Consider the following 22,818-nt stretch of genomic DNA (forward strand, 5'->3'; position numbering starts at 1 on the left):
TTACCCATCTTCAGGCACCAACCTGGATCCCATAGAGACAGACCACCATTAGGTAGGGGTGAAGCAAAAGAGAGCTTTATTCTGAGATAGCACATATTTATACCCCACTGATGATGTGGGGGAAAAGGGGGGGGTCCTCTAGGAACCTGGCATAATGGGATTGGCCCAAGAAGAAGGAGGGAGGCGTGCTAGGCTTTGAGAGCACTAAGGAGGGAGGCGTGGTACCTGGAATCAGACACCGCCTCATGGGGCTGTGCCCCACCTCCACGTAGTACTCTCCTGCGCCTCAGAATCTCTCATCCCTCAGGTCCTCCCACATGCCTTGAACTGCATTCCTTGCTTCTAGAGGCTTTTTAACCCAACGTCTTCACTTTACAAATAAGTAAACAGTCAGAAGAGGGCTGCTACCATGCCTAGCTTAAACAGGTATCAAGAAACAGACTAGTACTTGTACTTTGAACTAGTCTTCAAACTCCACAAGTCTTTAATGGCCAGTTCTTTCTACCTAAAGAGCAAAAGGGAGATATTGTTTTTCTCACCTACATATATTCCATAGTCTTGAGGTTTATTAATTTCCTAAATAGATAATGTTTTATAATGTTAATTTCCACCATTAAATAAGTTTAAAAGTTCTTTTTAAAATTTATTTTAATACACATTGCTTTCTGTGAGAAATTAATGACAAAAATTAGAACAAAAGGGAAAAACCATAGGAGAGAAAAAAGTAGAAAAAAAGAAGTGAACATAGCTTGTGTTGATTTACATTCAAATTCCATAGTTCTTTTTTTAGATGTAGATAGCATTTTCTGTCCAAAGTGGATTGGGATTGCTTTGGATCACTGAAGCACTGAGAAGAATCAGTTCTTTCATAGATGATTTATTGCACATTATTGCTGTTAGTGTAAAATGTATTCCTTGTTCTGCTTGTTTCGCTAAGCATCAGTTCATGTAAATCTTTCCAAGAAAAAAAGTTCATTATGGGTTTTATGAACACTCTACCTTTCCCAGATAGCACTTCAGTTTTGGGCAACCTGGATTCAATATTCTTGATTCAGTTTCTACTACCTGGAAATGTCACTGATTTTGATCCAGTGATTAAACCTTACTTTGGATTGGGGGCTCTTTTTCTAAAGTAGTAACATGAGGTAGACAAGACCCTTTGACATCTAATGCTAGCTAGCATTTTTTTCAAGCAAGAATGCCCACTGAATATAAGATTGTTAGAGGACATGGAGGTATTTATGGTGTACTCTCAGTAAATAGCTCCCTATATCCCATAGAGACACATGAGATCTGTGCTCTCATGGAACAGCTTATATCAGGTAGAATTTCATCTTGTCTAGGAAGTTCCAGCACAGCTACTTTATATACTTTACATAATTCATCTCCTAGACAAATCTAATTGTCTAGATATAGCTGCTGTAGTTTGTCAGTATTAGCCAAACATTTTTCAGTTGGAGTCATTCGGGTGAGCTTCCTGGGATGTTTATATTAACAAATTTAATGTCAAAAGAAAAGGGTTATAAAATGGAATTATGCACTGAATGTTTCATAGAATAACTCTGGTTCTGATCCCTCCACAACAATAAATCAAAACAAATATTTTAATTAGTTTAGAAAGGAAAAAAAATCATGTGAAAAAAGAGAAGATAAAAGTAAAAGTAACACTCATCAGACCCAACTACTCTCCAAAGTCAAGGTTCTCCTTCCCTTGACCCTACTTCAAAATTCATAAAAGTCTTCCAATCAAGCAATTTTTTTTCAAAATAATTCCCAATCCAGAGGAATTGATAAGAGGCGATCAGGATTGGTTCATCACCAGAAAGACTCCTTTTTGTGAGTTCAAATCTTGTCTCCAACATTTATTAGCTATGTAATCCTAGGCAACTCGTGTTACTCTATTTGTCTCAGTTCCTTGTTTATAAAACAAGCTTGAAAATAAAATGGCAAGTCACTCTAATATCTTTGCCAAGAAAACACCATATGAGGTCACAAAGAGTCATATACGACTGAAGTAAGTTAACAAACAATAATAGCAACAAAGTGAGAAACATTCCTATACTATATATTTTCTCCTATACTACTATATTTTCTCATATAACTATGGTTTATATCAAGTTGACCAGTTTCTTACAGATGCTATATTTCTATGTCAGTTTAATTCAATATGAACTGATTAATCATTTACTATATGCTGGATTGCATTTTGTCATTATTGCCAGATTACATCAAATTTTTCTGTTGCTCTATATGAAGTCATTCCTGATACCAACTGCTTATACCCTCCTTCTTAGCCTGTCATTTATTTAAATACTTTAGATGTATTTTTACATTTATTATAAATATAAAAATATTACATTCCCATCCTACAAGTTTTGTTCTATATTCTCATGTAATTGTTAGGCTTTATTATCCGTGCCAACTCCTAATTATGTCAATATGAGCATTTTGTGTAAACATCTGGTACAGCTCTATTGACACTGAGATTGTGGGTCAGCCTCTACTCCAAACCCCAAGGAACAGTATTAAGCAAAACCAGAAAGTACATAAACTGGGTTTACTTATCTCTATGTTGAAGATTATGTATCAAGCTCTTCCTTGACATCCAATCCTAAATTGTCAGTTACCCATAGGGAACTTCAAACAATTGCCCAAGAGATAACACAATCAAAACAGAATTCACTATCTACCCTGCCCCATCAAACCCACCTTTTTTTTTTCCAAATGTCCCTATTTCTGTTGAAGATATCACCATTCTTTAGTCTCACACATTTGTAAATTTAATCTTATCCTTGACTCCTCTCTTCTTCACCCTGCACATCCAATCAATTGCCAAATCTGGCCATTTTCTCCTTTATATCACCTCTCAGACTGACTTTGGTACTTTATTCACATAAAAACCACCTTTTTAAAGATCTCATCATCCCACCATGATTATTCCACTGACCTCTTAATTGGTTTTCTCTCACTTTAGTCTGTTCTCTACCCAGCTACCAAAGTGGTTTTTCTTAAGAGTAAATCAGACCATTACACTTTTCTACCTATCAATTCCAATTAGCTCTTAGATAAAATATAAGTTCTGCTTACTGTGTAAAATCCTGTTGTTTTTTTTTTAATCCACCACTCCTTATTCTTTTGTGCTCCACTATCCAGCCAAACTTGCTTTCTCTTTGTTCTTCAAACAGGAATCATTTCCCAAATCTGTGTTTTTATTGATTGCCCCCCATACTTGCTACCTCAGAGAATCCATCTCTCCCTTCAAAATGCAAATCCAAGTACCATATTCTATATGAAACCTTTCCTGATACTAACTGCTAGTATCCTCCTCATACTGAATTTTACTTAACTATTCTAAAATGTAGTTTTATATTTATATTATGATCTATACATATATTATGTAAATATATTTATTACATATTTGTCACCTCTCTAAAATTTACATTAATACTATATATATACAAATATTACATAAATATGTATGCATATATATGTATGTGTGCATACATGTACATGATTGTATACATTTCTTATCTTTTCTGTTAGAGTATAAACTTCTTAAGAATAGGGATTATTATTTCATCCATTGTATTTGAAACTAGCACAATACCTGACACTTAATAGGCACTTAGTAAATATTTGTTGATTAATACATTTACATCTTCATCTCTTCTGATCATTATTTGTATGCATACCAGCCTGCTATAGAGGGAACAGTATCAGCTTTGGAATTAGAAAAACTAGATTAAAATTCTACTTCTGATGTTTACTACTTGTACCTAAATTTCCCCATCTGTAAAATGAAATATGGTAACTTCCAGATCTGAATCTATGATACTAAAGTATGATCCTATGTGTATGTGTTTATATGTATATATGTTGGGGGGGTGTATATATCTTTTATTACACATATTTTTTACTGACAATCTCACTCTACTCTCCTGTTTCTCAGAATTTACAATCTTAACAGATATTTTAATAATGAAACCCACTATAAACTTAATATACCCTTATTGGGCATTTTTGTTTGCTTGCTTTTTGTTTTTACTAAAATTCATTCCTATTTACTGTGGGAGATCCTTAAAAAAGTACAAACCCACTCCCACTTTCTTCACCTCCAAAAAGCAGCCCAAAGGACCCTAATTATCTGGATTTTATCAGGTTTGAGGCCATGTTAGGAAGAACGTCACCCATTTAAAAATCAATATACTTCTCTAATCACATCTGTACTGAAATATTTATATAAATATATTTACATGTGTTTCTTTTACCTATATTGTCTACTTTTTATATTTCTGAGTGATAAGAAGGGGAAATTAATCAAAGTAACAAAACAGACATGAGATAGCATCATTTATTGAATTTACTTAACTCCTGGCATATGAGATAATTACATTCTGTGGTTTTAAGATGAAACATTATGGGGGAAAAACAAAACAAACAAACAAAAAAAACTTTCCATCAATTATTTTTATTCAGTGTTAAATTTGAGAAGGAAGCACCAATGATATATGTTAAGACAGACAGAAATAGATATCTGTGCTACTTCTGTAATAGGAAAAAAATCAGAGAGAAAAGAATTAGAATTCTTGCAAGAACAGGTTTTTTTCTCTCAAGGTTATAAGAACAATTATGTTTCTTTGAGCAGCCGATGGAGAACTTCATCAAAATTAAAAGATTTCTTTGTAAAAAGACCTTTCAGCTTGTTTCTAGTAATAGATGGGAGAAGTTTGGAACATTTCTGTGGAAATATAAAAAAAAAAAAAGAAAACCAAGTTGAGCAAAAGCTTTTCCTTAGGCTTATTAAATTTATTTTCAATTTCTTTAAAAACTCCAAATTCTATGGAACTAATTATTTTAGCATTAAATTTAATAATAACTAAAGATCCTAGTCATTTGTTCTTTTGGTATGTTGTCCTAATTCTCATGTTTTAACTAGAGGCTTTGAAAGTCAGCAAAATACATAAATCTTGCAATCATTCTTTAAGTGAACTATCATGCATTTGGCGACATAAGGGACCTTGAAGATCATCTAGACTAACCCTCTCATATTACAGATAAGAAAATGATAGCCCAGAGAAGGTGGCTTACTCAAGGTCATGAAAGCACAGTAACACATCCAGAATTTGACACCCGGGTCCCCTGATTTCAAATCCACTCATCTTTTTACTAAACCATGATGGGTTGCATAATCAAATAAAAACTTATAAAAGTTCCTACTGGGGAAAAAATTAACAAAACCAAACAAAAAACATGGGCTTGAATTGGGCTGATCCCTGACCCCATATTATTGGGGAAGGATTCCAGGATTGGGAGGCCCTAGAAGGAAAGTGAGACCCCAATAAATACTGGAAGAAATATTAATTTGAATCTACAGATTAGCAGTTCCTAGTATGAAGACCCTGAATTGTTGTGTTACTCTCTCTTTCTCTGTCTTTCTCTGTCTCTGCATTTCTGTCTCCCTCTGTCTCTGTGTCTCTGTGTAGGTCTGTCTGTCTCTTTCTATCTCTGTTCTATGTGTCTCTTTCTCCCTCTGTCTGTCTGCTTCTGTCTCTGTCTCTGTCTCTGTCTCTCTCTGTCTCTCTCTGTCTGTCTCTCTCTGTCTGTCTCTCTCTGTCTCTCTGTCTCTATCTCTATCTCTGTCTCTCTCTGTTTCTCTCTGTCTCTCTCTGTCTCTCTGTCTCTGTCTCTCTCTCTCTTTGTCTCTCTTTGTGTCTCTTTCTGTCTCTCTCTCTGTCTCTCTCTCTCTCTGTGTCTCTCCTCTCTCTCTCTCTCTCTCTCTCTCTCTCTCTCTCTCTCTCTCTCTCTCTCATACACATACATACACACATGCCTGCTACAGGCAGTTTCATATTATCTTATGGGGAACTCTTCTTACTGCCTGAAGTCACAGGAGTATACTGAAGGCTTCTCATCGTTCACTGGATTCCTCTTGTATAATCCTCAAAGTACAATAAAAATTGAATTAACTCATGGTTTACTTATATTTACTTGGATTGTTTTATTATTAGAAATCACTTTGCAAACATGATCACACTTTCTGGGCCCAAAAAACTTGAATGCTAGGAAATATATCGTTCTATTTGGGGAACAAATGTGGGAAATTACTTTCCCATAGTCTCCCCATGGCAGAAAGTTAAGTTGCCTTTACAAGATGTTCTACTGAATTAAACTATTAACCTTACCCATCTGTATTAATCAATAATATTTTCCTTTCCTATGGATATGTAATGACCACTAAGTTGAATTTCCCACAAGTACCATAAGGAATCTTTTCTAGAGTGAATTCTCTAGTAACTGTTCCAGAAGTAAGATATTCTCAATGTCTCTTATCTGAAATATAAATACACCCACACACATTTTCTCAAAATAATTAAAGAAAACTACATAATGTTATAATGTAGAGTATACATTACTGAATTGGGACAGAGCCAAGATAACCAAGGAAAGACAATAACTCAGCTGAACATTACCAGTTTCCCCTTCAAACAACTTTAAAATAAAGCCTCAAAACAAATTTTGGAGTATCAGAACAAACAGTAGAACAAGGCAAAACAAGTTCCAATCTAAGACAACTTAGATGGTTGTTAGGAAAATTCTGTTTCACTGGAGAGAGAATGAATAGCAGTTCAGCATAGGCTGAACCATGGAAAACCAGCACCAGTCTTTGGAGGTAATTGAGTCACAGCTTCCAGAGCTTCAGACCACAGATGAAAAGGAGAATACAAGGGACACTTTGGTGGCACTCAATGCAGAATTCTCTTGCATTGCCCATACTTCTTTCTGGGTTGCAATCTCAGAAGAGGAACAAAATTAGTACTCAAGAGTGGGAGGCTGCAGGGCTTCTGGGATCCTGGTCATAATTCCAAGGCAGAAAAGACTTGCTTATAACTGCTTACAAACCAGAGAACAGGCCAGGAGAACAATGAGCACACCTCTTTTTAGATCATACTACTTTGGAAGAACTGAAAACAGGTAATTCCAGAAGTGGCTCTAGAAAACCTAATGCTTGGGATAGTAACACAACAGAAACAGAGACCAATTAAAACATAAAGTTAAAAGTCAAAAACTAGGTTGTAAAGTGAGAAAAACACAGCAAAAAAAACCTGACTCCAGAAAGTTACTGAAACGACAGGGGAAGAGTCAATAGCTTGGTAAAGGAAGCACAACAAGTGCTGAATAAATTAATTACTTAAAAATTAAAATAGGCCAAATGGTTTTTAAAAAGGCAAAAAATCCACCAAAGAGAATTCCTTAAAAAGCATAATTGATTAAATGGAAGAGCATGTACTCAATGAAAAAAATAATTCCATAAAAATTTGAAGATAAATGGAACCTAATGATTCTATGAGACATCAAGAAACTATAAAACAAAGGCAAAAGAATGAAAAAATAGAAGAAAATGTGAATTGCATCATTGGAAAAAATAAGTGATCCAGAAAATATATTAAAAAGAGGTCATTTAAAAATTCCTGGATCACCAGGAAGCCATGATCAGAGAGAGACAGACAGACATGCACACACACCCAGAAAGGCAGACAGAGACAAAGACAGAGAAAGAAAACACATACACACAGAGGAGAAGAGAGATGGAGTAGAGAAAAGAGAAACAGAGAGAGACACAGAGAGAAAGACAGAGATCTAATATCCTAGACCTAGAGGGTAAAATAGAAATTAAAAGAATCTACCAATCATTTCCTGAAAGAGAAGCCCAGATTACTACTCCCAGGAATATCATAGTCAAATTCCAGAGTTCCCAGGTCACATGGAAAATACTGCATCCAGAAAGAAACAGTTCAAATCTTGTGAAACTATAGTTGATAACATAAGATTTGGTAGCTTTTATATTATTAAAGGAATAGAAGACTTGAAATATGGCATTCTGAAGGGAAAACGAACTAGGATTATAATCAAGAATTACCTATTCTGAAAAATGAAATGACTAGAGATGAATAAAAAATCTGACTACCATATATAAAACCAAAACAAGCATTAAAAGGTAAATAAGAAAGAGAAATCATAAATGATGCAATAAGATTAAATTGTTTATTTTCCTATATGGTAAGATTATGCTAATAACTCATAAGAACTTTTTTGTTAATAGATGAAGTTATACTATGAATAGACAGAGAGCATGGTTGTAAGTTGAAGATGATAGATGATACCTAATACAGTAAAATTTTGGGATGGAAAAAGGGATAAACTGGGAGAGTGGGGAAAGGAGACTATCTCATATAAAAGAAATATAAAAACAATTTTTTTACAATACAGGGGAAAATTAGAGGAAGGGCAGGCGGTGCTTGAAACTTATTCTCATCATAATTTTTTTAAAAAGAGGAATAACAGACCCAATCAGTTAGGCTTAGAAATCTATTTTAATCTTACCTGGGAAGTATGAGGGAAATAGTATTGGAAAAGGGGAGATAGGTGCTATTATTATCCTCATTTTACAGTTGAAGAAATTAAGATAAACAGAAGTAAAATGAGTTGTCCAGGATCACCTAGGCAGTAAGAATCTGATGCCAGATTTGAAGCTGTTATTTGTCCTTCATTCTCAAAATGACATGACATCACAGAGGTGATGCCAAGATAGGCAATTGAATTGGATTTAAGTGAGAGAAGGCTTGGCAAGTTCACCTGCCTCACTTTTCCCGCTTATATCTGGTCCAGTGGCCAGATACAAATCAGATGACTGGAGATGACTCTGGATGCAATAGGTCTTCAATACTCCAGACCGTGGCACCCTATCCACTGTACCAACAGCTGCCTCTATTCATTTCTATATATTTCCCCCAGAGCTGCAAAGAAATAAGGTTACAATTTCTAATCCTCTTCTATTACTAGAAAGGGGGTTAAAATACTTCTGTGTTTTCCTAGCATATTCCTAGCACAGTCCCTGGTTTTTATAGTAGGGGCATAATAAACATTTTTAAAATGAAATTTTAATTCCATGTCTTTTTGTAAGCTACAAGATATTACATCTTTGACTCTCCCTTCCCTGACATTTTATTAGCTGCCAAATTTTACAGATTCTATCCTCAAAGTGTCATTTGTATCTGTCACCTTCTCTCCTTCACATGGTCACCACCTTAAGTCAATAGATCATCATTTCAATTTATACTATTGCAATAATTACTTAATTGTACTTCAGTTTTCCAATCTCCTCTCTCCAATCCATCAGCACTCCAGCTGCCAAAATTATATTTCTTAAGGACATCTGATGATGTCATTATATTCCTCAAGTATATTCAGTAGCTCCCTATGGTTTCTAGGATAAAATATAAATCACTCAATTTGGCTCCAGCCTACCTTCTTTCACATCAATTCATTTAACACTCAACACTTTAAGAAACTGACTTTCTTGCTATTTCCTAGACTCAGCATTCATTCCATCTCCCACTGTTATGTTTTAGAAGCTTTTTCTGTTCCTTTTAGCTAATACTCTTCCTCTTCCTAAATCACCATATGTATGCTTATTTCTATATGTATCTAGTTATTAACCTACATATACTTATCTCTTTATATATTGTTCCTCCCCAATAGAATTCTCCCCCTGAAATGAAAGAAAAGCTTTCTTATATTTCTGCTTTCTCACAGGACACAAAAGAGGCAGCTAGGTTGAATAGGAATAGGCAAGAAATCAGGAAGACTGGAATTCAAACCATCCTTGGGCATGGCCCATTTGCTCAATCCTATGCTCCCTTTTGGAGCTAATGTAGAAAAGGGTTAGGGAGATAATAAAGGGTTAAGTGTCTCCGCCAAGAAAAGGCAGTAGGGGTAAAAGCTGGCTCACCAACTCAACCTAAGCTGAGGAAGGTTCCACTCCACTCTGAATGGCAGGGAGTGTCATAAAGAGATGAACCACTGTTATATGGGATAGCATATAGCTACATGGGGTATGTCCCCAAAGATTCTAAAGGAAACTATCTTGAGAGCTTCCTTTCTATTCTTGGAGGAGCTCAGTTGCAGGGAACATTGGTCCAGATTTTACAAAGTGAGGTATTTGAACATTATGGCAGCAGCACATAGTATCCCTCTATAATCTACAATCAGAAGATAAACAGAGTCCATTTGGTATAACACAGAGCTAAGGTTTGTAGCAGCCCTACTAGGGCCAGATTGAATTGATTCCATTCTTCCCATTGCTCCAAGATACCTAGGCCTAGGCTTAACTGGGAAGTATCCAGAAGATCAAATATATTCAAGGGTCCTCAAAGAAGAGTGATGGAAGGATTACACATTGTAGTGGATGTGACTTTCTCAGCCCAGATGGGGCCTGGGATAGAAGCAGTCCTACCTCTCTCCCCTAATGTTACCTTCCAGAGTGTGAGGCAGTTGCTTTCCCAGAAACTCTAGGAGTTCTCACCCTTTATGAGAAGATACCCATTTGCTCCCCTATGCTGCTTCTGGATCTACTTGTACACTTATTCTGCCTCAGTTTTTAGAAGGTAACTTTCATCTTCTTTAAAGAATGGCTTCTTTCCAAAGTACCCAAAGTTGTTTGGCAATATCTTCTAAAAATGGATCAAGCAGGAACTGTTTTCAGGCTAAACCAGTAGGGGAAAATGTTTTATTCCACCCACATACAAGTAAGAAGCAATTTTAAAGAATATATATATATATGTGTGTATATATATATATATATTAATATATACTTCATGTAATTTTAGGGGAATAGGTGGAAAGAAGAATGGAAATCAGGAAAAAAAACAAATACAGAAAGATAAAGAGAGAAGGAAAATAGTGAGAGAAAAAGATGAAGATGATAGGAGAGATAAAACTAAAGAGGAGACATAGAAACAGATACAGAGGCAAGGTAAAAGGAGAAAAATGCAAAAGAAGATGACCTAGCTATATCAGATCTAAAACTATATTATAAAGTAGCCTCTTTAAAACCACTGACTAAAAAATAGAGTAGTGGATCAGTAGAATCAGACACACAAGTCAATTACTATAGTGATCCATTGTTTGATAAATTCAAAGACTCCAATTTCCCAGATAAGTACTTACTACTTGACAAAAATTGCTTGCAAACCTGGAAAACAGTATGGCAGAAACTAGGCACTGACTAACATCTAATACTCTATGTCAAGATAAGTTTGAAAAAAGTTCATGATTTAGTCATAAAGGGTGATACTAGAAGGAAATTAGAACAAGGGATGGTCTAACTCTCAGATCTGTGGAGAAGGAGGAAAGAAATTATAACCAAAAAAGAACTACAGTATATTATGAAATCAAAATGGATAATTTTGATTACATTAATTTTTTTAAATGTACAAATAAATAAATAAAACCAAATGCAGTCAAGATTTGAAGGGAAGCAGAAAGCTGAGGGGAAAGACCTCATTTCTAAAATACATGGAGAATTTGCTCAAATTTGTAAGAATACAAACCATTCCCTAATTAATAAATGGATATGAACAGACAATTTTCAGACCATAATAAAGAAAGGAAGGAAGGAAGGAGGGAGGGAAGGAGGGAGGGAAGGAGGGAGGGAATGGATAGGGAGGGAAGAAGGAAAGAATAGAGGAAGGAAGGGAAGGAAGAAGGGAGAGAGGGAAGGAAGAAGGAAATCAATATTTATTAAGTACATTGTACTTTATAAACATTATCTCATTTGATCTTCACAACAACCCTATGAAGTAGGGGCTATAACAATTCTTATTTTATAGTAAAGGAAACAGGCAGACAAATTAAATGACTTGTTCAGGATAATACAGCTAGTAAGTGTCTGAATCCAGATCTGATTTCAGGTCTTCTGACTCCAGATGTGGTTTTCCATTCTTTGTGGCCCCAGCTGTCTTATATTATACAGAATATAAAGGATACATTTGGTACTGTCCTCCATTTTACTGTGTGGCACTATTTCCTTCCATTGACTAAATCCCTCCTTTCCCTAGTCCTACAATCAAATCCATTGGAAAGCTATTCAGAAATTGGGTGATAGAGGAAGTCAGGGAAAGGGAAATCTTGTTTATTCTTGCTTCATTCTACTGCAAATATGAACATCTGTTTTCCATTCGAAAGTCTGGGGGATTGTGTGGTTATAGAAAAGGTGATGTAGTAAAGAGAAAATGTTTTTTATTTGAAAACCACAAGTATTATGCTGACAAATACCATGACAATTAAAAGATGACGATGAATGTTGGCAGTTAGTGGGAGCTTCTATCCTATTCACTAACATAAACTGCAAAGAATACTGGTCAAAGTAAAATTAACACAAAGAAGTTCTTTCATAGACCACAAGTCCATGGAACTCCACGGTTTCAGAAAAGAAATGAATCCAAGATTTTCACAATAGAAGAATGTAAAGGTGCTTCTTAACATTTCCTTTGGAGTTCTACTAAGTAGGTCAATCATTTTACATGGACTATTGATCTTTGTATTTGATTACCTAAAGAAAAAAAAAAAAGTAAATAATTTTCTCTTCAGAACTCTGGTGCCTTTTAATTGATATAAACTCAGTTAGTGCTCTAACCATAAAGGCATTTAATGAGGTGAGTAATGAATGGACGAGGAATTTCTCCCTGGGATACCACAGGCCAGAGCACATTCCTGTCTTTATGAAACCCCAGGTCTCAACCACTGTCTCAGACATTTTGTGGATCCCACAGCTCTGGCTCTATTCTCTTTCTCATTTGACAAAGGCATTTCCTTCTGACTTAATGACAATCCTTTTATACTACAATCTCTTTTGTTTGTGCAATTATTTCCAAAAAAAAAAAAAAAAAAAAAAAAACCTAGAATACTGCAAGGAAAAGGGTTTCTACAGGAACTGACTAAAACAAAGGTGCAGGGAAAGGATAGATATCTTTGTATGGAAAAGAAGAGCTAGGCAAAAGAAAGTCAGCCAACATTTTATTATTAAAGAGATTGATACTATGACATAGGTATTAGAGAATTTATGGTCTATTGAAAACAAACTGATCTGAGGTTACTAATGCTGCTACAAGAAGAGACAGGAAGACTCACCATTTTAAAATCGCAGGTTTGCTTCCTAGATAGAACTTCAATTTGGGTGATTGAATCCGAGAGACGTTTTCCACCTCCTTCCACAATAAAGGATTCCGTAGAGTAGCATTAAAGGTTCCTTTTAGCACAGTGTCTCTGAAAATTGGACTTAGCTGTTGAGAATCAAACAAAAGAATAGCTTACATTAAACATATATTGCTCAAATTTTGGAAATGTGGTGTCTTTAGAAAGATGATACACACACACATATATAACAGGAAAACAGAGCTGAGTACTTTAAAATTTGATTGATGCTTTTTGTTTATATATATAAAACATATATGACATTAATTTGAGGAATCCTTCCTGTTCTCCATAATGAATCCTTTCTTGTAACAAGTATATCTGGTTATGTGTATAATATTCATCCCTAACAGTCCCCCATTTCATTTCTCTGAGGAGATCACTTTATTATCTATCTTCTTGAATCATCACTAGATTGTCCATGACTCAAAGTTCAAATTGCTTTTAGTGACATTATATTTTATATTATGGTACTCTTTGTATAGAATCTGGTTCTGTTCATATGATGCTATATCAATTCATATAAATGTCACCACATTTCTTTGAATATTATCATGTTACATTTCTTCTTGTATAACAATGTCCTATCCTATATCACTGGTATAACGTCTTTTCCAGTCATTCTCCAACTGTTGGATACCCACTTCATTATAATTGTTTACTACCACACAGAGTGTTACTATGAAGGTTTTAGATTCTGGACCTTTTGTGGCTTTAATATACTTAGGATTTATATATCTAATAAATTTCTTGGCTTTTAGGCATGTTAGGTTGGTCAAAGAGTAAGAGGAGAGTTATTACATGACTGTTATTCCAGACCTATTTTCTGCCAAAACAGTTTTCTAATATTCCCAGCCATTCTTGTACAAAATGAAAATTTTCCCCAATTAATTTATGTTCTTAGGTTCATTGAACACTGAGCTGCTATTCCTTTTTCCTTCAAAGTTCTGTTTGTCTAGTTAAGTCAACTAATTTTTCTGTGTTTTGTTCTTTTAACATAGATGAGGTACATCTGAACAAACTACTTAACCTCTCAGCAACTTTCTAAGATGCTGTTCCAAATGAAAGTAGGAAAGACATTCTAGGGATGAGATGATGCTGAACAAAGGAATGAGAACAAGGCAGGATACAGGAGTCGCATACAGAAAGTAGACAGTTTCATGGGCAAATATAAGAGCATGGGAGTATGGAGGGCCTTAAATGCCAGGCTAAAGGAACTGGGAAGCCACCAAGGGATTTGGAGCAGAAGAATGATATTATATATTCTATGTATAATGAAGATCAATTGGCATTAATACTAAAGGGTACACATGGAGCAGCAGGATATGATTTGGGCAACTACATAAAAATTATACAAATAATGATGGTTATGGGTTGTCCTAAGATTGAGGCAGCAATAAGAAGTAGGAAATAAATGTAAAATTGGGGGAAGAAGATCAGGAGTGATTCAAAGGTAAGTAATAAAGATAACATTATTGAACCATGGATACATTATTGAAGACATTCTGATTGCATGTCTGATACTACCAAGAATTCACTTCAGAAGATTCTCATTCTATGAGAAGACCAACATCAAGGGAATTCAAATCAGTCATTTTGGGGACTGGTCAGGAGTTCTTCTTGCCACTTCACATGAATATCTTCTCTGTAACTAATTCTAAGAGCAGTTTGTAGCCCTAGAAGATAAGTGACTTGTCCAGAATGACTCATCCAATTTGTATCAGCAGAGGGACTTGAACCCAAATGCTCTTTACTCTAATGTTGTTTTTATAGTCCCTGTTACAGGCAGTCTCTTAAAATAAGCATGATCCATGAAAGAGAAAGAAAAAAGATCTATTTAAAAGGATTATAAATTATTATTTTATAATAAGAAAATTTTTCCACTTTATTTTGAAAGAAAAAGACTAAAGATTGTCCAGTGCTTTCCATCCAGGCAACATGTGGAAGAACACAGCATGTGAAAGTTTTTAATGGCATTTGAAATAGACAAACTGGTACAGCTATTCCATGAAACACAGAAATGGTTAACATTTTAGTGACATTTTTTAAAAGTTCACAGCATTTAAAAGAAATACTAAGAATGGAAATTTAATAACTCTAGCTATTCCTTGCTTGTGTCCCCTTTTCTTTTAGAAAATCAAGTTAAGTTAACCCAATCTTTGAGAAAAAAATCTTGGAATATATAATATATTGAGACAACACATCATAGAAAAGTATAATTAACTGAATACTCTACATATAGATTTTTGTCAAGGTACTTTATTCTGTCATGTGCTCTGCCATAGGGGCTATTTTTGGAGCATGTGTAGATAAGATATTCCCGGCCTGGTTCCAGTGGGCCATGTGGACAATTTGGAGGAGCCTATTTTTACTCCTACAGTGGCCTACTGCTGAAGGTATTTCATGATTTGGACATGAGAGACTGCAAATGGCCCATGGTTGCCCCTGTATTGTATTTGTTAAAGGAAGAGGATAAAACAAAAACAAAAGTTGGCATTCTATCAACTTCCAGTCTTCAATTGACAAGATGTGTTCCTGGAAATGGATGGCAAAGGATAGTCCTTCTTTACTTTGATTTCATGGCAATCACTCTGTGATTCCCCCAGCAGAGCTAAGACTTTTCAAAGTGGGCTTGTAGCAGGGAATCTATGACTACTTTGAACTTTTTATGTTTGCTCTTTGCTGATGTTCAATGAAAACTATACTCCAAAGAAGAATTTGTCCTGAGGAGCTTGTCATCTTGAAAGGTCCAGAGTTCTATCTCTACTTGGAACTAAAGGTGTTAGCTGATGTGACAGAAATCTCAGATCAACAGTGGATGATGACAGAGGAAGCTTCTGCATTGGCGAAAGATAATAAGAAGCAGAACTGTCCAAGCTGGCCTTCTCATTAGCAACTAGGTATCAGGACTTGCCCAGATAAAATTTAAAATGCCTAATAAGGTCAAACCAACAAGCATTTATTTAAGTCACTAAGGATTTATTAACCATCAGGCACTGTGATAAATGTTGGCAACTCAGAGAAAAGCAAAAACAGTCCCTCCTCTCCAGGAGCTCACAATTAGCAGCCTTTTAAATACCTTTGTTTTGATGGGCTTACTTGCCAGTTTAAATGTTCTGAAGAGCATGAGAAAAGTGATCCTAATCCCTCTAATTTGAAGTCAGACTTTTCTAGCAATGAACCCAACAATGACTCTCCTAGTAGTGGTCCATATACCTCACCCCTATGCTCCCAGGAATTGCTTCTTTAAGTTAGATATGATTAACATTTTCTTTAATATTTTGTCCCATCATAATAAATTTTCTTTTCATAGAACATAAAAATAGTATTTTAATAGCTCTAACTATACCAAATACTCATAATATTCAAGTCTCTTAGAATGAAAGCTTTCCAAATAGAGAGACTTAGCAGAGAAGATAAAAAAATTTACTAAGGATGCTTTTAGTAAGCCTACAGGAGAGTAAGTTTACATACTAATACTTCTATTCTGCTTCAAAAATCAGCAATTTTAACCTTGTATCTATATAATATTAAATAAAGAGGGGGGAAAAACAAAGTAAAACAAAATACAGGAAAACAAATTGACCCAGGATTGTTTCTAATTGAATACAGTTGAAAGAAATGAGTAAAGGGATGACCAAAATAATAGCTAGCATTTAAGTAGCACTTTAGCATTGGCAAAGCACTTTACAGACATTATCTGATTTGATCTTCAAAATAGTCCTGTGAGGTTAATTCAAGTTATTTAGATTAAAGGACAATAAAAAGGCACAGAGCCAAAAGATTACTATCTAAGATTTTTGGTGCTACATACACTTACATCTAATCACTTTGCTTTATTCTGTTGGAAAGTGCTCTATGTAACTGGAATAAAAGTGAATAAAAAGTAGAAAAAAGGATGCTTCTTTTGCAGTTTTATATGCTTGAAAATCAGGCAATCTATGTGAGGAAGCTTCCTTTTTCAGAGGAAGTTACTAAGATCCTTCCTAATATGCATGCAGTCTTTTTGTTAGGTGTATCCACAAATATATTTGCAGTATAAGTGATTTGAAAAAGCTATTAAAAATGAGACCAAAATCTTAACATATTACACTAAAAACAGAAGTAGAAAAAAGGAATGAGAAAATACAACCAGGTTAAAAAGATTGAGGCTGATGAGGTGACTGGGTCAGGAGATAAATGTAAGTTCAGAGTAGACAAATGCAAAATAATTAGATTGGGAGCCAGGAACACTGCTAGGGAATCTATGCTAAATGAAAACCATCAAACATTTTGAAAGGGGAAAAAAAGAATGTGAGCTTTGGCAGCCAACGTTATGGAAACCATTATTTCAAGTTTTGTTTTGCTTTAAAAATAATAATAGCAAGTTATATAGGCTAAGACTTTGTACATGTAAAACAGTAATATTTTAGAGGAACAATGTATAGAAGACATGTATGAGATGATAAGCTCAGAAACAAATAAAAAAAATAAAATATAAGAGGCTATAGGAAAAACGGGATTTAAATTCCACATTTACCAACTCTGTGAACTCCAGAATGTCACTTAACTTGAGCTCACTTTCCTAATTTATAAAATAATGGGGCTGAACTAGATGGCATCCAGGGTTCCAAGCTAAGTGGTTCAATGTTGAGTGCTGAGTCTTAAGTTAGGAGGACTTAAGTTCAAATTGGACCTCACACTTACTAGCTGTATGACCATGGGCAAGTCACTTAACCCTCTTTGCCTCAGTTTCCTCATCCATAGGATCTGGAAAAGGAAACAGCCAACCACTCCTGTTTCTTTGCCAACAAAGCTCCAAATGGATCTTAAAGAATCAGACATGATTTAAATTGATTACTCTGATGGGATGGCCACATTGTTCAAATGTCAAACACATACTTGCCTATTTTATGGATTATTTTATGGACAATACAGAAGACAAATACATGGTGGTCAGAAAAAGTGATACAAGGACACTCTCAATGTCTTCTTAAGAATTTTGAAGTTGATAAAATAACATGGGAGACACTGGCGCAAGACTACCTAGCACAGTGTGCCATCATCAGAGAAGATGTTATGCTTTCTATGCAAAGCAGAATTGAAGTAGCTCTAAAGAAATGCAAAATGTGCAACTTTAAAGAATCTACCCCGGGTTCACTGTAATTTGACTCTAACATAGCGATATTTTTTTTGATTCTCTTCAATAATAAAGAACAACAACAACAAATCTATGATACTACGAAATCCTATGATCCTTCTTGCATAATGTGTTTCACCAATTAAAAGTAGATAAGTTTTCTAAAGTCATTAGGATTTCTATCTTTCTATACTACCATAATTGAAAATTTCTACAAAAAGTCAAGAGTGGCAAATATATTGAAGGTCATTTATTGTTCAGAGACACTGAACAAGCCCTGTACCAAGACTGACAAACAGAATACCAGGATTACTTCCTAGGTCTCCATATGGTCCACAATGATCAACCAGAATCAAGTGGAATTAATCAGTATTCCCAACAATGAGACAGAGTTTATTGAATTCAGTGTTTAATCTATCTATACTGCAACATCATCTTAAAATATTAAAATTTTGACTCCTATGAATGAACAGTTATTGAAAAGTCAGCATTATAAATGGATTCTAGGAAGAGGCAAGAATAGATCAGAAAATTACAAGTTTTCTAGATTTATCCCACAAACAAGACCTAAGTGAGCTACAGAGCAAACATAGAACAGTAAAAACAAATTACAGAATAATTGTCCTCCTGGGACAATCAGAGAAAATCTGAAGAAGAGAAGATCTGGAGATACCAGGACATAGTTTTGGTCTATGTGAACATTGCCAGGTTAGTTCTGATGAAACAGCAAGTAGAGAGCTATAGAAGGACGAATTTTCACCTCCCAGTGTGTGAAGTCCAGGATCTAAGCAAAGGAAGGTTGGGAACCTTTGCTGAGAAGGGACAGCAGGCCCAGCTGTGCTGCCAAGACATGGCCCTGGATGAGAAGGACCAGCACACGCTTAGTGAACACAGAAAAAGTGAGACAGGGGACACTGCTATCTGTGGCTACTTAGAGCAGGGTGGAGTCCTAGATTTGGGGTTCCAATTCAGAGGGGAGAACTGAAGGAGGACCTGAGGGCAGAAGCACTATTCTCCATAACCCAGGACTAGAGGTGATTATATCAGCAATCTGCTATAATATTTTTTAAATGAGCAGACAAAGGAGAAAGAACCTAAATATAGAAAATTACTGTGACAATAGGGAAATTTTCATCTTCAAAGGAAAATACTGAAATAAAAAGAGGCTTTCTTACCCCAAAAGCAACATTAAATGGCTACCTGCCCCAAATTAATTTATTAAAAAACAACTCAAAAATATATTAAAAATCAAAAGAGAAAGATTAAATAAAAACTAAAAAACAAAACAATCGAAGAAAAACAAGATTATGAGAAGAAATTCAACTAATTGGAAAAGGAGAACCAGAATCTTAAAGAAGAATATGACTCCTTGAAAATTAGAATTGGATAAGGGGAAGTCATAAGGTTGAAAGAAACCAAAAAGAAATTTTTTTTAAGGTCTTCTCTTTTTCTTTTAATTTTTTAAAATTTTTATTAATTTTATAATTATAACATTTTTGACAGTACATATGCATAGGTAATTTTTTACAATATTATCCCTTGTACTCCCTTCTGTTCCGAATTTTCCCCTCCTTCCCTCCACCCCCTCCTCTAAATGGCAGGCATTCCCATACATATTAAATATGTTATAGCATATCCTAGGTACAATATATATGTGGAGAACCGAATTTTGTTATTGTTGTTGTTGCAAAGGAAGAATTGGATTTGGAAGATAAAAATAACCTGGGGAGAAAAACAAAAAATGCTAATAGTTTAGCATTTTCCAGTGTTCCTTCTCTGGGTATAGCTGATTCTGTCCATCATTGATCAATTGGAACGGAATTAGATCTTCTTTTTGTTGAAGATATCCACTTCCATCAAAATACATCCTTATATAGTATTGTTGTTGAAGTGTATAATGATCTCCTAGTTCTGCTAATTTCACTCAGCATCAGTTGATGTAAGTCTCTCCAAGCCTCTCTGTATTCATCCTGCTGGTCATTTCTTACAGAACAATTATATACCATAATTTACCCACTCATTCTCCAATTGATGGACATCCATTCATTTTCCAGTTTCTAGCCACTACAAAAAGAGCTACCACATTTTGGCACATACAGGTCCTTTTCCCTTCTTTAGTATTTCCTTGGGATATAAGCCCAGTAGTAGCGCTGCTGGATCAAAGGGTATGCACAGTTTGATAACTTTTTGGGCATAATTCCAGATTGCTCTCCAGAATGGTTGGATTCTTTCACAACTCCACCAACAATGCATCAGTGTCCCAGTTTTCCCACATCTTAGCCAATCTGACAGGTGTGTAGTGTTATTTCAGAGTGGTATCATTTCTCTGATCAGTAGTGATTTGGAACACTCATATGAGTGGATATAGTTTCAATTTCATCATTTGAAAATTGTCTGTTCATATCCTTTGACCATTTATCAATTGGAGAATGGCTTGATTTCTTATAAATTAGAGTCAATTCTCTATATATTTTCGAGATGAGGCCTTTATCAGAACCTTTAACTGTAAAAATGTTTTCCCAATCTGTTACTTCCCTTTTAATCTTGTTTGCATTAATTTTGTTTGTACAAAAGCTTTTTAATTTGATGTAATCAAAATTTTCTATTTTGTGATCAATAATGATCTCTAGTTTTCCTTTGGTCACAAATTCCTTCCTCTTCCACAAGTCTGAGAGGTAAACTATCCTATGTTCCTCTGATTTATTTATGATCTCGTTCTTTATGCCTAAATCATGGACCCATTTTGATCTTATTTTAGTATGTTATGTTAAGTGTGGTTTCTGCCATACTAATTTCCAGTTTTCCCAGCAGTTTTTGTCAAATAATGAATTCTTATCCCGAAATTTGGGATCTTTGGGTTTGTCAAACACTAGATTGCTATTTTTATTCACTATCTTGTCCTGTGAACCTAACCTATTCCACTGATCAACTAATCTATTTCTTAGCCAATACCAAATGGAAGAAACCAAAAAATTATAAAATCAAATATAAAGTATGAAAAACATGAATGGGAAATATTTCATAGCAAAAATAATTGTTCTGAAGAACAGGCAGATCAAAAAAAAACATAAAAATAATCAGACTATCTGAAAGCTACAATTAAAAAGAGAAATTTTACCAAGTAAGACATGAAATAACTGAAGAAAATTATTCTGAAGTATTAGAAGAAGAAGAGAAAGGAGAAATTTTTTTTTTTAAAATCCAACAATTATCACCTAAAAGAGATCTTATAAGGAAAATCTACAGGAACATCAAAGCCAAATACTAAGAAGAAAATATTACAAGCAACAAGGAAAAAAAAAACAATTCAAATGTGATGGAGCCACAATTATAATCACACAAGACCTAGCATTGGCTACATTAAAAGCTACTAGAACATTTTATATCAAACAGCAACTCGGGTTGTGGCCAAAAATATCATCCTCACCAAAGTTAAGCATAATCCTGAATGAAAAAATGGACATTCAATAAGATGGCAGACTTTCAGGATTTTCTTGCAAAAAACCTAGAAATTAATGGGAAACTTGAGATATAAGGTCCTAGAGAAAAATAAGGTAACTAGCAAAGACTAATTTCACGGACTACTAAGGGCAAAAGTTATGTTTTATACATAGAAATGTAAACTATATGTCTAAGACTATAAGACTATATGTTTAAGTAATTGAGGTGTTCAAAAGAAAGATTGGGGTAGAGCTGAGTATGATGTGATTCTAGACATCACATAGGAAAAAGTAAAAAGAGTAATTATGTTATATGAATGAACCATAACAAGAACTGACATAGAGGAATTGGAAGGGAAGGACTAGATATTCTGAAATCTTTCTCACATCAGAAATGGGTTAAAGAGGGAACAATACGTACATGTGTGTGTGTGTGTGTGTGTGTGTGTGTGTGTGTGTGTGTGTGTGTGTGTAAGTCTTCAAAGTTTATAAATAAATAAGAGAGAGAAGGAATAGGGAAAAGGGGTTGGTATATAAGGATGTATAGATTAATGGGAATGAGATAAAGAGGGAAGGAAACGGTTGGATAACAGGATAAGGGGGGAATTCTTGGAGTAGGTACCAAGGCAAGGTAGCAAATAAAGCAGAAGCATCAGCAGAGATAGAAATAAGAAATAATAATGATCAGAAGTAAAATTTATTAGAAAAAAAAACAGGGCTAGTAATTATTTATCTCAAAGTTAAAGCTATATGGTATCCATATTATTCAATATTATTTTAAACCATTTAAAATAACTAGATATTATAAGGCTGAAACATTCCTTTGGTATAGGAAATGATAAGTTGGTGGACTTAGAAAAAATATGGAATGACTTTGACTTATGAAGTATCTACCTTCAGAGTAAGAGAGGACAAATAAGTGGTAGTATACCCTTACTTAGATGTGCATGAATGCAAATATGTATGATTACAGATATTTTTTATACCTGTATATATACATATAAACATTTATGTACATATATAAATGTATGAATGTATGAATATGTATACATACATGTACACATACACTTATTGTAGCCTTCTTAGAGAAGGCTGGGGAGAGAAAAGAAGGGGAAAAAGAACAAAGTAAAAAAGTACACAGCAGAGAACCAAAGAAAATGTACAAGGAATCAAAGATGGACATTTTTGAATGCATAAACACATTATTATATAGACTTTCCTGAAATA

General features: G+C 34.7%; 1 protein-coding gene across 3 annotated transcripts in view; it reads right to left on the minus strand.

Annotated features, from left to right (window-relative positions):
* Positions 1-4,452: 4,452 nt before the first annotated feature.
* The window catches only part of STPG2 (sperm tail PG-rich repeat containing 2), a 608,618-nt gene continuing 590,252 nt past the window's right edge, over positions 4,453-22,818 (minus strand). Inside the window, exons 11-14 of one of the 3 annotated variants that reach the window (XR_012483169.1) lie at positions 12,970-13,121; positions 9,503-9,550; positions 5,876-5,939; positions 4,453-4,738 (exon numbers count right to left, since the gene is read on the minus strand). Coding sequence is in view for 2 of the 3 variants with exons in the window: in XM_074273232.1 (XP_074129333.1) it covers positions 5,909-5,939; positions 12,970-13,121 (183 nt within the window). In the remaining variant the exon portion in view is untranslated. The remainder of the gene's footprint in view (positions 4,739-5,875; positions 5,940-9,502; positions 9,551-12,969; positions 13,122-22,818) is intronic. The other 2 variants (XM_074273232.1, XM_074273233.1) reach the window with 2 other exon arrangements.

The sequence above is a fragment of the Sminthopsis crassicaudata genome, chromosome 6 (assembly GCF_048593235.1).
Source record: "Sminthopsis crassicaudata isolate SCR6 chromosome 6, ASM4859323v1, whole genome shotgun sequence".
In the NCBI taxonomy this organism is placed as follows: Eukaryota; Metazoa; Chordata; class Mammalia; order Dasyuromorphia; family Dasyuridae; genus Sminthopsis; species Sminthopsis crassicaudata.